Genomic DNA, 12,854 nt, shown 5'->3' with positions numbered 1-12,854 from the left:
AGATATTTCGCCAGTCACTCAGTACATTCAGCATAAACAGTACATATATGAAACATACAGAATAATAACAGCAACATCAGGTAGTCAGATTGGCATAAAATACCATATCCTTCTTGTTCCAGCAAACTAATAACATTGCCTGGTAATCGCATATGTTTACTTTGTTCGATTAAGGAATCCAAAATCTAGTTTTACGAATGAGTACATTTAATTTCAAGATTTTAAAAAAAGAAATAATACATTATAAATAATGGCAGTGGAAAATACATAGACAAAGCACTGAATATGTTGAGAGGTGCTTATTTCAATAAGATCTGCACTTGGGAAAATGATCAGAATGCGACGAATCAAAATAATAAGGCAGTTGTTTCATGATCCCAATAAGTGGACACTCAAAGCTCATCTTTGACCTATAAAATGAGAAAAATCGGATGTCATTTAATTTATTTCAAGGACAAACTTAATTGGTGGTTCATAAAATGTCATGTCATGCATTTTTGAGCAATATGGCTTTAAACAATCAACAGTGTCTATGCAGTTGGCTCAGAAAGAATATGACCAATTTCAGAGTCATAAAGATGATAATAAAATAATCTCTAAATGTCAGTGTTACATGTCCTATGTAATATGGTAATAAATTGTCATGCTGAATTTGCTGAACCAATGATTTGCTTACTCATACTCTGTTCATCAAAAGTTTAAAACATCAGTATGCCCTTTAAATGTCTTTTAACAGTTATTTAATGTTTAATGTATGACTCCAGCATTCACTGTTATGCTATAGCCAATTAGTTACTTCTCATAAAAGATAATCAGTAAGATGAGGGAAAGAGCTTTCACATATAGTAAGGTAGCGCACACACACACACGCACACACACACACGCACACACACACGCACACGCGCACACATGCGCACACACGCGCGCACACACACGCGCACACACACACACACACACACACACACACAGACACACCTTGGTCCTATGGCAGTAGCATGGAAAAAGATCATCTTTGGGCTGCTCTACCAATTCCATGCCATCATGTATTTTAGGCTCAGTTACCTGCAGCTTTGCATACTCCTACAGAATATACACAGAACCAGACAGGGAAATGGTTACACACATATGCACACACACTTTAACTACTGTTTATGGAATAATGGGTAAAGAAAAAAAAAAAGCAAAAAACATCTGAACATTTTTTTTTGTGCTGTAGTTCCCATTCACCCAGGGACCACTTTATTAGGTACACTACAATCATTTTAAGTAGTTTTGATCCTACTAAATTCCACACCTTAAACCTACACACTGTTTTACAACTATAAAGTGCATTGAGGTTGAAATGTGAGTTTAAAGATTAATTGTTTCTGCTGACTTTGCATTATTTAACCTTTGTGTCCTTAAACCATAAAATTGCTGGGTACAGATAGAAGATTAGATATGCCTTCTGTAAGTTGCTCTGGATACGACTTCTACCAACTGCTATAAAAATATAAATCTAAATGTAAATATGCCAAGATACATTAACTGATAAGCAAGATACATAAGCTGAAAAGGAAGTGGAGGAGATAATACAGGTATTCAGTAGCACGTCTACAGTAACAGAAAAACAAGAGGTAAGATTTACCAGTAAACCCTCAGCTGCTTATAAATTCACTGAGCCAAGGGAAGTTATTGAGTATTTAAACTTCTGTGTGTGATTTAAACCTATGATGTCATGAAACCTATGTAACTCAAAGGTACGCAACACAAGTAACCCAAAGGTATGAATTGGTGTGAAAAAGCAGGGATGAGTATGTTACAATAGTTGTGAATTATTACCTGGAAGAGTCTGAAGTAGTAACAGAATATACTGTCACCCATCAGATGCATACGTGCAAACTGCTGACCAGCCTGTGCAATTTTCCTCGCCTGCAAAGTAAAGCAAATAATACAAAGATATTTGAAAGAATATTTTTTAAAAGCATTAAATATACAAATTTAAACACATTAGAAATACATTATGATTTATAAGAAGGTAGTTAAAATCTCAATTTTATTTATTTATGTTTTTAATTTTTTTTTATTTTATTTTATATTCTTTATGGTTATGGTTATGATTATATTACCCGTCCATTTGGCCTAAACATACTAGAGCAAAACAAATGACAATCAAATCCTTTCTATCTTCAAGCCACAAAACCTTGTTAGTAATTTAATAGTAATAAAGCTCTGTAATTTAAAAAGGTAACATTATAGTGGATTTTAAAATTAGGCAACTCTGTATTTGATCAGGTTTAGTCAAGTCCAGAACACAGTTAGCGTGTTTGATCATCTTATAAATCTTGCTAGATTAATTATTACTCTACCTATAAGAACATGTTAAGCATTTATACCATCGGAACTTTCCTATCCCAATGAGTGAGGGAGAGATTGAGAATACTGTACCTCTTCGTCGTGGTCTTTAGCCCACTGTATCTTCTCCAACAGGTCACTGAGGTCTGCTTTGATGGGGATGTAGTGAACCCAGGGCTGGAGCTGGCTATAGAAGTGCTCGTAGTATGTGGAGTCCTGCTTCAACACCACACTGTCTCCAGCCAGAAGGTAGGGCATTCGATACGCAGCCACCGTTCCATCAACATTTATCTGATACTTATACTGAAAAACAACAAATGCTGTTATGGCATCACACATCCATCTATCAACCTTTCCATTAAATCAAACCACTGATTCAGTCTGACTACTTACCCATCCATCCCTCTATCTGTACAACCATAAACCAATACACACAGATCCATCCATATATATATAATATCCCAGCTATAACATCCATCCACTGCTGACTCATCTATTCACCCATCCATTCATCCATCACTCTCTCACCTTAAAGAAATCAAAGAAGGAAACGTGTTTGACGAGTGGTCCATAAAGGCTCTCATCATGTTTGAAGAAGAAGAAGTTGGTGAAAGCGGCATCCAGCAACGTAGGGTTTGCCCGTGCCAGTTTCACCAGCTCCAGACGCTCTCTCCTGCTGTCACGGCCCCTCCAGAAACCTGTACTATTCTTCTCAGTCCACACAGGACCTGTGTTTGCCTGCACTGACATCATGTCCAAACTTACTCTGGAAGAATACAAAGGAGACTTAGAAAGACTTATTTATGCATTATCGTGTTTCACATGAACTCCATACCTGCCCATGGTCTCCAGTATAGACTCCGTGAGGTCATAGGTTGGCATAACGATATCTCTAGTGTCATTGGACCCACACCAAGAAAAGATGGGATGGAGTTTCTCAGAGGGCCGTCTCTTCTCCAGGGGCCAGTCACCCAAGTTCACAAAGAACTCAACATCTGGAAGCCTAACCTGGTCACACAGAAATCCAGGATTAGCATCTCAGTCACTGATTAAATCCTGATCATCTACTAGGACTGAATCTGTTTGTAAAAATTGTGAGAAGAAGGTGGAAGTCACTAATTAAACTTTTGAACATTTATTTTACAATTTATTTAGTGCTACAAGATAATTAGTAGTTTAAATCCATCTTGCTGAAACAGAATCAGTGTGTTGCTGCCCTCTGCTGTCCAAAATTTCAAAATGTACTGTAGCTTCTTAGCACAGAAGAAAACAGAAACTGATACATATTGAACTGTACACTGACAACAGAACGTATCTTTTTCCCGTTTTTATCTACTAATGTGCCAATCGGTACATACTTTCCGTGTGAGAGAGAGGAGAAAGGCATCCATGAAGATCCTGAAGCCGACATGCTCACCGTATGTTTTGATATACACCTGAATACACACACAAACTCATCAGAATGGCACACAGTAATGATTTCATATGTGTTTGTCCTATTAGAGCACTAATGTTCAACTCTTTACCATTTTTAATGTTGTGCATTAAAAACAAGCAGGATATATTCATCCTAACCTGCATATACTATGCAGATACTCATATTTGTAATACTTGCATGAGCTGGAAGTGTTAAAGTGATGGTTGGGGCTGTAGCTGCATGTTTTGGATATGTATTGTTTATCACTGTGTCAGTAGGCTAAAGCATTGGGAAAACTGGATTCACAGTACTTTTTTAAGATAAGCAAGGGTAACATTGTCCTCCTTTTGTCTATGGTGCTATCACCACCTAGTGACCAAAGGAGAATCAGCAACTCCACACAAACTGCATAAAGTACCTGGTTATTTTTGATGGTGTAGTGACACAGGCTCTGTCTCTGGCCAAAGCGCTGAGGGATTTCATGGGCATTGCGTTCTAGGTCCACTTTAGGAAAGACTGACAGATCATTCTGGATCTGAGAAAATGAAGAAGGACAATGCATGTGCTTCTCCCACAATGCACCACTGGGCTCTGGACAGTTACATGATTCATGGTACACTGGACCTAGACATCGAGAGAGACGGTGAGGTAACTGGGCATTTATTAAATGTCAGGGTTTTTTTTTTGTTGTTGTTTTTTTAACTATCAACTATATAGTTAGATTTAGAATTTGTTATGGTTAGAAACTGGTTTGGTAAGAAACAAGATTTTAAGTAATTTAAGTAAGGTTTTATTGGTTTCTGAACAAATAATGTTCTAAAAGGTTTGATGAGGGTTATTCTTTTCTAATATTTGATATCACTTAAAAGCTAAGACAATGTATAAAACTCAAAATGTAATTCTGGGTCAAAATGACTCTGAATGAAGTTGCAGTTTTACATGTCTTTAACAAGATACTAGACTATAGTCCACACCAGTTTTTTTCCCAGGAAAAGACAATTTTCACCTTTGAGAATGTACGGAGACTTGGCCACATGTTTAGTCTTCAGTAGGATCTGAACGCTGAGGTCTGTGTAGCTGGCGTACATGCGGTAACGGACCAGAAAGGATCCATCGTGACGGTCTAAAACCTGCACCCAGATCCTGGAGAAAGGTTCTGATGGGGATGTGATCTTCACTTCAAATGTATTGGCTCCAGGTGAGGATGTAAAACTGTAGTCCAGGAATAAATGAAACAGATTAAGAGATGCATAGAGATGTTTGACCACTGTCATACAGCCATCTTTCCCTGGAACCTTCTCGCAGAGTTCAGTGCTGGTTACAGATAAAAAAATTAAACCCTGGTGGTTATCCAGCATTCACAGAACCACAGCTGGAGATAAAATCCTATCATCCCTTCTACCACGGTCAGTGTGTTCTGGATGCCTTTGTAGTGATTTCTGGGGATCGCTGTCAAAAATCTGTTAAGCAGATAACTTATGTTTTCTGCTGAAATATACTGCTTTCACACAGGATAGAAAATACCTTGATTTGATTAGATATAATTTGGCAAACGTTAGGTTGGCAATGTATTATACAGGGTGTCCCAACAGTCTCCGTACACAGGGGACTGTGTTTGCCAGCGCCATGTCGGTTGTGCCTTCATCAGGGGATGTTCATGGACATCCACTTCTCAGCTGGTCCGCAACACGTCCAGTCTTTTTGAATTTGGTAATAAGCTTGGCAACAATGTTGTGTGTGATGTGCTTGCAATGTTTCCTGTTAAAGTCAATCGCAACCTTGCGACAGCTTCCCGATCCAGCCATGAGAATGATTTCAATATATTCATCTTTTGTCGAAGGCGTTCTTAAAGGCTATCTGAAAAAAATATATTTAAGTATGAACATTTTTTGAAGACATTTTGCTAAAAAGTGTTAATTCCCCCTATGTATGGAGACTTTTGGGACACTCTGTAGACATCGAGATGAGCTTTAAACTGGAGTAATACAAAGTCATGTAGAATCCACTTGGGTGTTACCAGGGTGTTATTCTTCTCCTAGACCTAAATACAGTCCTGCTAAACAATCCAGATGAAGTATTCAGTCACTGTGACATACCCAATAAGGGTGTAAGAAAAATGCTTTACATTATTGGATAGGAATCTTTTTTCACGTACGGCGTTAACACCCACTTCATGACATGCCAATCGGACGGTACAGTGTATAGAAACTACAGGAACAGGGATTCAAACGTGCAGTGCGATGTGTCACCATATAACAAGATTTGTAAAATCCTACCATAACTTCTGCCCTGCATTACACCATAAGTGTGGCGTGTGACAGCTGAGTTCAAAAAGTGTCCAGCTAACCTCAATGAATATTTCAGTAATCCTAGTGCATATGTCAGGTATCAGCAGTACACTGTTACCTTGCTGAATTTCCCAGTGTGAGCTCACCCACAGGTAGTATAGTGCCTAAGAGTCTGCGCATGCGTAATGCATTTCATTTTGTTTTTACATTGGGCTCATATTTGGCAATCCTTGTTTTGGAGATAACTAAAATATGACACAAAATAATATTCATATAACACATATAATACATTTTTGGATCTGGATTAAGCTAAAACATGTCTCAGGGACGTCTTTGGCTGTACTCTAGTGAATTTATTTATGAGGTTTTTTTTTTTTTTCACCCAGTGAGATGGGAAGCTTAACTGAACTTCTTGCTGAGAAGGAATGAAGTCCACAGGCCTGCTTACTTTTTCCCGGCCTTGTCCACGGATTGGATGAAGAAGAAGCGAGCAGGGAGCACGGCGTTTGCTTCCAGTCCGAGGCCCCACACCAAACTTTTGGAGGCACTGGGTACTGCACTGGTGCACACCGCCGCTGGAAACAGAGCCTGTAACAGCGTGCAAAACCGCAAAAATCCCAATACACGTCGCCACAGCATTGTCTGATTTAGCCGCAGTGTCTAGATCAGGCGCTAATGTGAGGTCTCCTCGCCAGTGAAGCCTCTCTGATTTGAAATCAGTTCCTTAGTATTAAGACCGCGACATTGCGTCCTCCAAACCTGTGAAAAGTTTGCACTGTAATGTTCAGTACTGATTCAAATGATGTGTTTGTACACAACACCGGCTGCGTCCCTTTGTGCACAGGAATACTGGAAGTCCGGAAGAACACACTATCCTACTACACAGCAGGATTCAACAGTACACCATCTTTCAGTAGTGTACAATGTTGACATACTATTTAGTAGGATAGTATGCGGTTTCTGGACGTGGCCCGCTACCTCTCCCCGATGCGCTGCATCTGATTGGTCGGCTCCACAGACTGGGTCAGGTGTGTTCATGCAGCGCACACTTTACGCAGATCTGCGCAGATTTGACGTGTTCACAGAACAGTAACTGACACTAGACATAAGCAGAGGTGCAAGTATGTGGGCTGCGATGTCCTGCTGATTTACACGATTCATCGTACTTACTTTTAGATATACTAGTTTGTTGATATGATTTGCCCTTCCCAATAAATGTAATGATATGCAATGTCAGGTGGTCCATTTTAAGGTTGTATCATCCAATTCTGTATTCCTACAGCATTGTCAACTCTTTTCAGGGGAAAGTTACCAGTGCTCAAGAAGTCAATGACTACATTTACATGCACATCAATATTCCAATATTCATCAGAATTTGGCAATATTCTAATTAGAACTGAATCATGTAAACACCACAATCTGATTATCCAATTCAGAGACAATATTCTGATCCCCATATGCCTGTTTTAATTGGAAATTTGTTATTCAGAAAATTCACTGAAAGGAGATATATGCACATGCTCAGTCCACAAGGAATGAACAGATGCTTAGCTTAACAGATGTTTACTCGACCTTTTCCATTTCGAGGCGGTGTTGGCGGGCATTTTTGGTGGTGCAAAGGAATATTCCGATGTCTGTACGCATATAAACGTCATATTCGGAAAATGGCTGCAACCCGAACACCTTAAACGGAATTTGATGTGCATGTAAATGTAGCCATAGATGCTATTTAGACATAAGCAGATGTGCAAGTATGTGGGCTGCTATGTCCTACTGACTGACATGATTCATCGTACTTACTTTTAGATATACTAGTTTGTTGATATGATTTGCCCTTCCTAATAAATGTAATAATATGCAATGCTAGGTGGTCAATTTTTAGGTTATAGCATCCAATTCAGTATTCCTAGTGTATACTAATGTATGCTCAAAAAAGTAAATAACAGAAGTCACCAGATGATGCTGGAGACTAATTTGCATGTTTATTGAATAGATGTTACACAAAACACGAAGAAGGAATCTTTTCTGAAGACTCTTCAGAAGAATAAAATAGAATAGCATAAGTTTTTCTCAGAATATAAATTTATAACATCTTTCTAAGAAGTTTTTGGTCATGGTGCCACAAACTAACTACTATAACCCAGACAAAAACAAGCAGTGTTAGTGAGAAGTTGGAAAGAGATGTGAAGGAAAATGGTTTTGTATGGAATAACTCACATTTATTACTTGTAAATATAGCCAAGAAGAAAGTTTAAAAGAAAGAACAAAGAACTGCACAGATGGGACAAAAATGGTGATCAGTGATTGGTCATTGGGAATATTGGCATGTGCAAGCACGACCCGGTCAGGCTTTACACACTGATGATGAATCGACCAAACCTGCTCTCTTGGCCAGTATAACCAGCAGCTGTGATGTGAGCTGGAGAGCCATATAAGTGTGCAGGACACTTGCTAATGACTGCTCAAAAAGTTGCTAGATTTTCACTAGGCTCTTTTTTGAAATAAAGTCACTACAGCGGTCTATCTTTGAATACATAGATTTCTAGAGAATTCTTTCACTCTTTTACTTTATTGTTTAAATTCCATCCAGACACACTCTGATGTCATGATCACTATGATGCACAATTCTTTGCTTATTATAAACAAATAAACGATCAAACAAACAAACGCACAAATAATAACCCTGACAATAGATGACACAAATTTCCAATATTTAATTCGATTTTTCATTTAAACAAAACATATTGTGTGAGAAACAAATCAATCTCACATTGTCATGAGTACATCAATCAATGTTTATTTCAATTTGATTAGCATCAACATATGTTTCATGATTTTTTTTTTTATTCCAGTAACCTCTATAATACTACTGTAATATCGATAAGAACAAAAAGTGGTAGTATCCATTTAAACAAGACGGACGGTGCCGCATTCTCCGTAGAGAAGAGCGGTTCAGAGTTTGGGACAGAGGGAGGACTACAGAACTACATTCAGAATTTTAGACGCAGTACCATCTTTCAACAGGTAAAACATTTACAGAAGAAATCACATGAGTTCATTGTATGACATTTCTCCCAACTCTCTTCAGGTTCAACTGTACATTTTAGTATAAAAGCTGAGAACATAGAAACATAACACCCTGTATTTTTTTGCTGTTAAAAACAAACATGATAATGATTGAGAATTCTGACCAATGGAATTCTTTATCAGATATATGCACTTTTTTTAGCCTTGAAATGACGGACAGTCATGTGGTAATTTTTCTCTAGAATGACACGGCTATTACCATGGGCATGTGGGGTTACTTGGTTCACACTGATGTATTATATTACGTTTGGAGTTGCTAACTCCAGTATTTAAAAAATTTTAAAGGGATAGTTAAGCCTAACTGCTGGCGTTCATGCCCTTGATCAATTTCTTAGCCATGCTAGCTTTTTTTTTTTTTTTTGACTAAACTGTCCTTAAATATTTTGATAACAGGTTTTGCTTTGTGTACAGCCTTAGCAGAGATGAAATCCATGTCCTACTGGTTTCTGTTTAGGTCTGATTTTGACTTGGACAGCATATGTATGAATACTTTGGCCATATTGTATATACAGAGTGGAAGTGCAGAAGACATGGAGAGAGATGGGATGGGATTTTTGGGAACCATAATATAAAAGATAAACAAATTGTCTTACACAAGCACAACAGGTCAAGGAGGAGGCATTAAACCAATGACACGTGATTTCTCACTTATAATGAGATTCAGAATAATTTTGCTCACATGTAGGTTAACATCTGTCCGAGCAGGATTGCCCTGTTGTGCAAGGTTCTCTATGCTCCATACAACACTCCATACATATGTTTAAAAGACACTGCTCAAAGAACACAAATATTGATGTAGTATCCCCATGGCTCAGTCTCTGCCATCTTAGACATATTCAAATCAGAAGACACAAATAAACAATCCTCTGACCTCAAACTACTGAAAACTCTCTCGTTCAAGCTTCATGGATTTGGCAATGGTTTTCCGTACAATATCTTTAGAGTGAGGTACCCCTTGACTCGCCAGACTTTGTTACATGTGACCCAAGGCAGAAGAAAAGTCCAGAAAACAAAACGACCTAACAGGTCAGCTGAAAATTATAAGTTGAACCCCACACAATTAAAAGGAACAAACATTTGAAACTGTAGTGTATTGGAACAGACAGAGTTTAATCTACAGGTAACGGCTTAAAATATCAACCACGGACAGAATAAGTTCATCGCTAGTTTACAGGAAAGATACTTCACCCATCTAGAATATGGCACATGTATTATTACATTGGCTTTATGAATAGAAACACACTCAAGTAAGACCACACAGATACACTCATAGCACATATTGCCCAGTACAGCTTACTTCTCGCTTATACGTCTAAAACCACATCATACATTTCTAGGAGAGGGTGAAGTAACTTGGTTCAGTAGTAAAGCTGTTATTTAAGGGACAATTCTGTGTTAGCAGCTACTTCATAAACACTGTATTGTTTTGAAAGTGGTGTGACATGAAGTTGCATGTGTGATAACGTTTGGAGGATGGTGGTGAGTGCGGTTTGTCTGTTCTGTAGTGTTGTTGTTTTTAAATAGTTTGTCATGTCTGTAATCAGAACACAAGGGTGGAACACATTGTGTGAATAACTGATGTGAAGACAGAGCTGTGGAAATTTTCAAATAATACATTATTGAAAAGAAGTAGTATGGAGCAATTAAAAAAAAACAGAATTTTGGCCTTATAGCAATGCAGGTATACAGTTTCCCTTTTTATTTATATTTTATCGCTATTTCAAAAAATATAAAGTTTTTGTCATAGGATTCTGGTATTGGCTTATATTATTAAATAAAAGTATGTTATTCATTTATTTCCCTTTGTTTTAAAGTAACATGCTGCTTTTGAATATGGCAGTTTTATGTTTTTATAGGTCATCCATTTTTGTTTCATGCAGTCTTGTTGGTTTTTTTTTTTTTTTTAAATAACTTTAAAGTATCTATACAGCAAGAGCCAATTTTCCTCCTAAAAGAAGACCCTGGCCCCTGTAGATGAATGAAGGATGGTCTAATCCATAACGTATGAGGGGAGGAACCACCCCAAAGTTGTTAACGCTAATGGTATCTGTCCATCAGTTATTGTCTTCAGTCTGTCAAACCAGTCTGATTAAGAAGTATAGTCCTGTATACATAGCCCCAGAGAGAAGGAACAGCCCTAAGCACCTCTCAACCTCTCTTTTAAAAAGTGAAGGTCCATGTTCCAGAGGAGTGCCCTCTTGTGGTTGGCGAGCAGAATTAGCCTTCATCCAGGCTAACTCATTTAAAACTGATACCACTTCTTGTCTTTGCATTTCAGCATCAGCTGTGGAACACAGTGAAAAGCAGCATACATATATTAGTATGAAGCTAAAATTAGCTCACTGGTGCATAAAATCCATAATATATCACATTATATTACTTAACCTACCCTAGTGAAAAAAAAGTAAAAAAAATACTTTACTGTATTTGTAATATATTTCCTGTTTCAATAGTACATTGCAAATATACTAACAAAAAATTGTACTAACTTTAAATATATAAAAAGTGTATTACCACCATGCTTTTACTGATTTTTACAATACAACTTTGAACACACTTTAAAATAATTGTAATTTAGTATATTTTCTAAAAATATATTTTACAAAAATATACTTGAATTGAAATTTTTGTTTATTTTTTAAAAAGTGTATTTATTTGCACTTTATGTAAATATATTTTAGTATTATTTTTAACTGTGTGCTGAAAATGACCATTGTAACAATGCATTGAAAGTATTCTTTCAAAGTACATTATTAAATAATCTGAAGTTGTAGTATACTTTAAGTTCAATTTTGGAGTAATTTTAAGTGGACTTCTTCGTGCTTGCAATTCACTTCATTACTGCTTTCAGAAAGTAATAAAACATATGATAAATGCGTTGAAAGCCCATTTAAAACATTTTAAAATAAAGTGTATGCACTGCACAAAAGGCTACTCTTGTAATTGTGATTTAAATATTTTAATAAATTTATACAATGTCATACTAATTTTATACCAACAGCACACCAGTCATAGCCTAATGGATAGAGAGTCGGACTTGCAAAAAGGCTGCCCACTGCTCCGGGTGAGTGTTCACGGTGTGTGTGTGTGCACTTGGTTGGGTTAAATGCAGAGCACAAATTCCGAGTATGGGTCACCACATTGGCCACAAGTCACTTCACTTCACTTCATACGAACACAAGAAAATGTGCTCTACAGGAAAGTAACCTTTTATCGAATGTGGTTTTGAAATGTTTCACATGAATTTTGGGCGAAATTAGCAATTAAATTAGCATTAGCCGATGCTATTTTGCTTAGCTCGCTATCAGTGCTGTGGCTGAAGCTTACAGAGTGCTAACAGTTAGCCTACTAGCTAATCCAATAGACTTAATATTGTTTGGGGAACTTAGTTGGCTTGGTATTGCTAACTTCATAGAGCTAGCTATTTATAAAGGCAGCGTTGCAGTTTACACACTTAGTAGTTGATGTTTAACTGTTTGTGCTCTTGTCTGAGGGGATTTGTGCATTTTTTAAAGTTGCTATTCACACTTCTTGTTTTTGACAGTGAGGCCGCGAATTAGCCATCATCTCAGTCTCCAGTTAGCTTTGCCTGTTAGCTAGCTAGCTAGTTGTGTGAGTGAGAGAGAGAGAGAGGGGGAGAGAGAGACGTTGCTAAAGTTCGGCGCTGTGCCTCGAGATGCCCGCGATGTTGGAAAAGGGTACGACGGAGATTTCAGGGAAAAGAAGAG

The 12,854-nt window shown here is 37.6% G+C and overlaps 2 protein-coding genes across 11 annotated transcripts in view; both read right to left on the bottom strand.

Moving 5' to 3' along the window:
- Positions 1–189: 189 nt before the first annotated feature.
- On the bottom strand, positions 190–7,037 carry poglut2 (protein O-glucosyltransferase 2). The gene is made up of 10 exons (XM_026947205.3): positions 6,488–7,037; positions 4,758–4,963; positions 4,170–4,375; positions 3,693–3,770; positions 3,170–3,342; positions 2,863–3,100; positions 2,428–2,637; positions 1,822–1,911; positions 976–1,080; positions 190–410 (listed from the first exon to the last, which is right to left on the bottom strand). Exons 1-10 carry the CDS (start codon positions 6,676–6,678, stop codon positions 393–395), a joined length of 1,515 nt encoding a protein of 504 aa, XP_026803006.3. The 5' UTR covers positions 6,679–7,037; the 3' UTR covers positions 190–392.
- A 798-nt stretch (positions 7,038–7,835) lies between these two features.
- Positions 7,836–12,854, bottom strand: part of stxbp5l (syntaxin binding protein 5L) — a 118,171-nt gene continuing 113,152 nt past the window's right edge. For 4 of the 10 annotated variants that reach the window (XM_026947182.3, XM_026947180.3, XM_026947183.3 and 1 more), the window contains exon 29: positions 7,837–11,410. In XM_026947182.3, the coding sequence (XP_026802983.1) occupies positions 11,369–11,410 (42 nt within the window). In that variant the 3' untranslated portion in view covers positions 7,837–11,368. Of the gene's footprint in view, positions 11,411–12,854 lie in introns of all 10 variants that reach the window. The other 6 variants (XM_026947184.3, XM_026947185.3, XM_026947187.3 and 3 more) reach the window with 4 other exon arrangements.

Source organism: Pangasianodon hypophthalmus, chromosome 5, assembly GCF_027358585.1.
Source record: "Pangasianodon hypophthalmus isolate fPanHyp1 chromosome 5, fPanHyp1.pri, whole genome shotgun sequence".
Lineage (NCBI taxonomy): Eukaryota > Metazoa > Chordata > Actinopteri > Siluriformes > Pangasiidae > Pangasianodon > Pangasianodon hypophthalmus.
The sequence above is the reverse complement of the archived record's forward strand: the minus strand, read 5'-3'. Positions and strand labels throughout refer to the sequence as shown.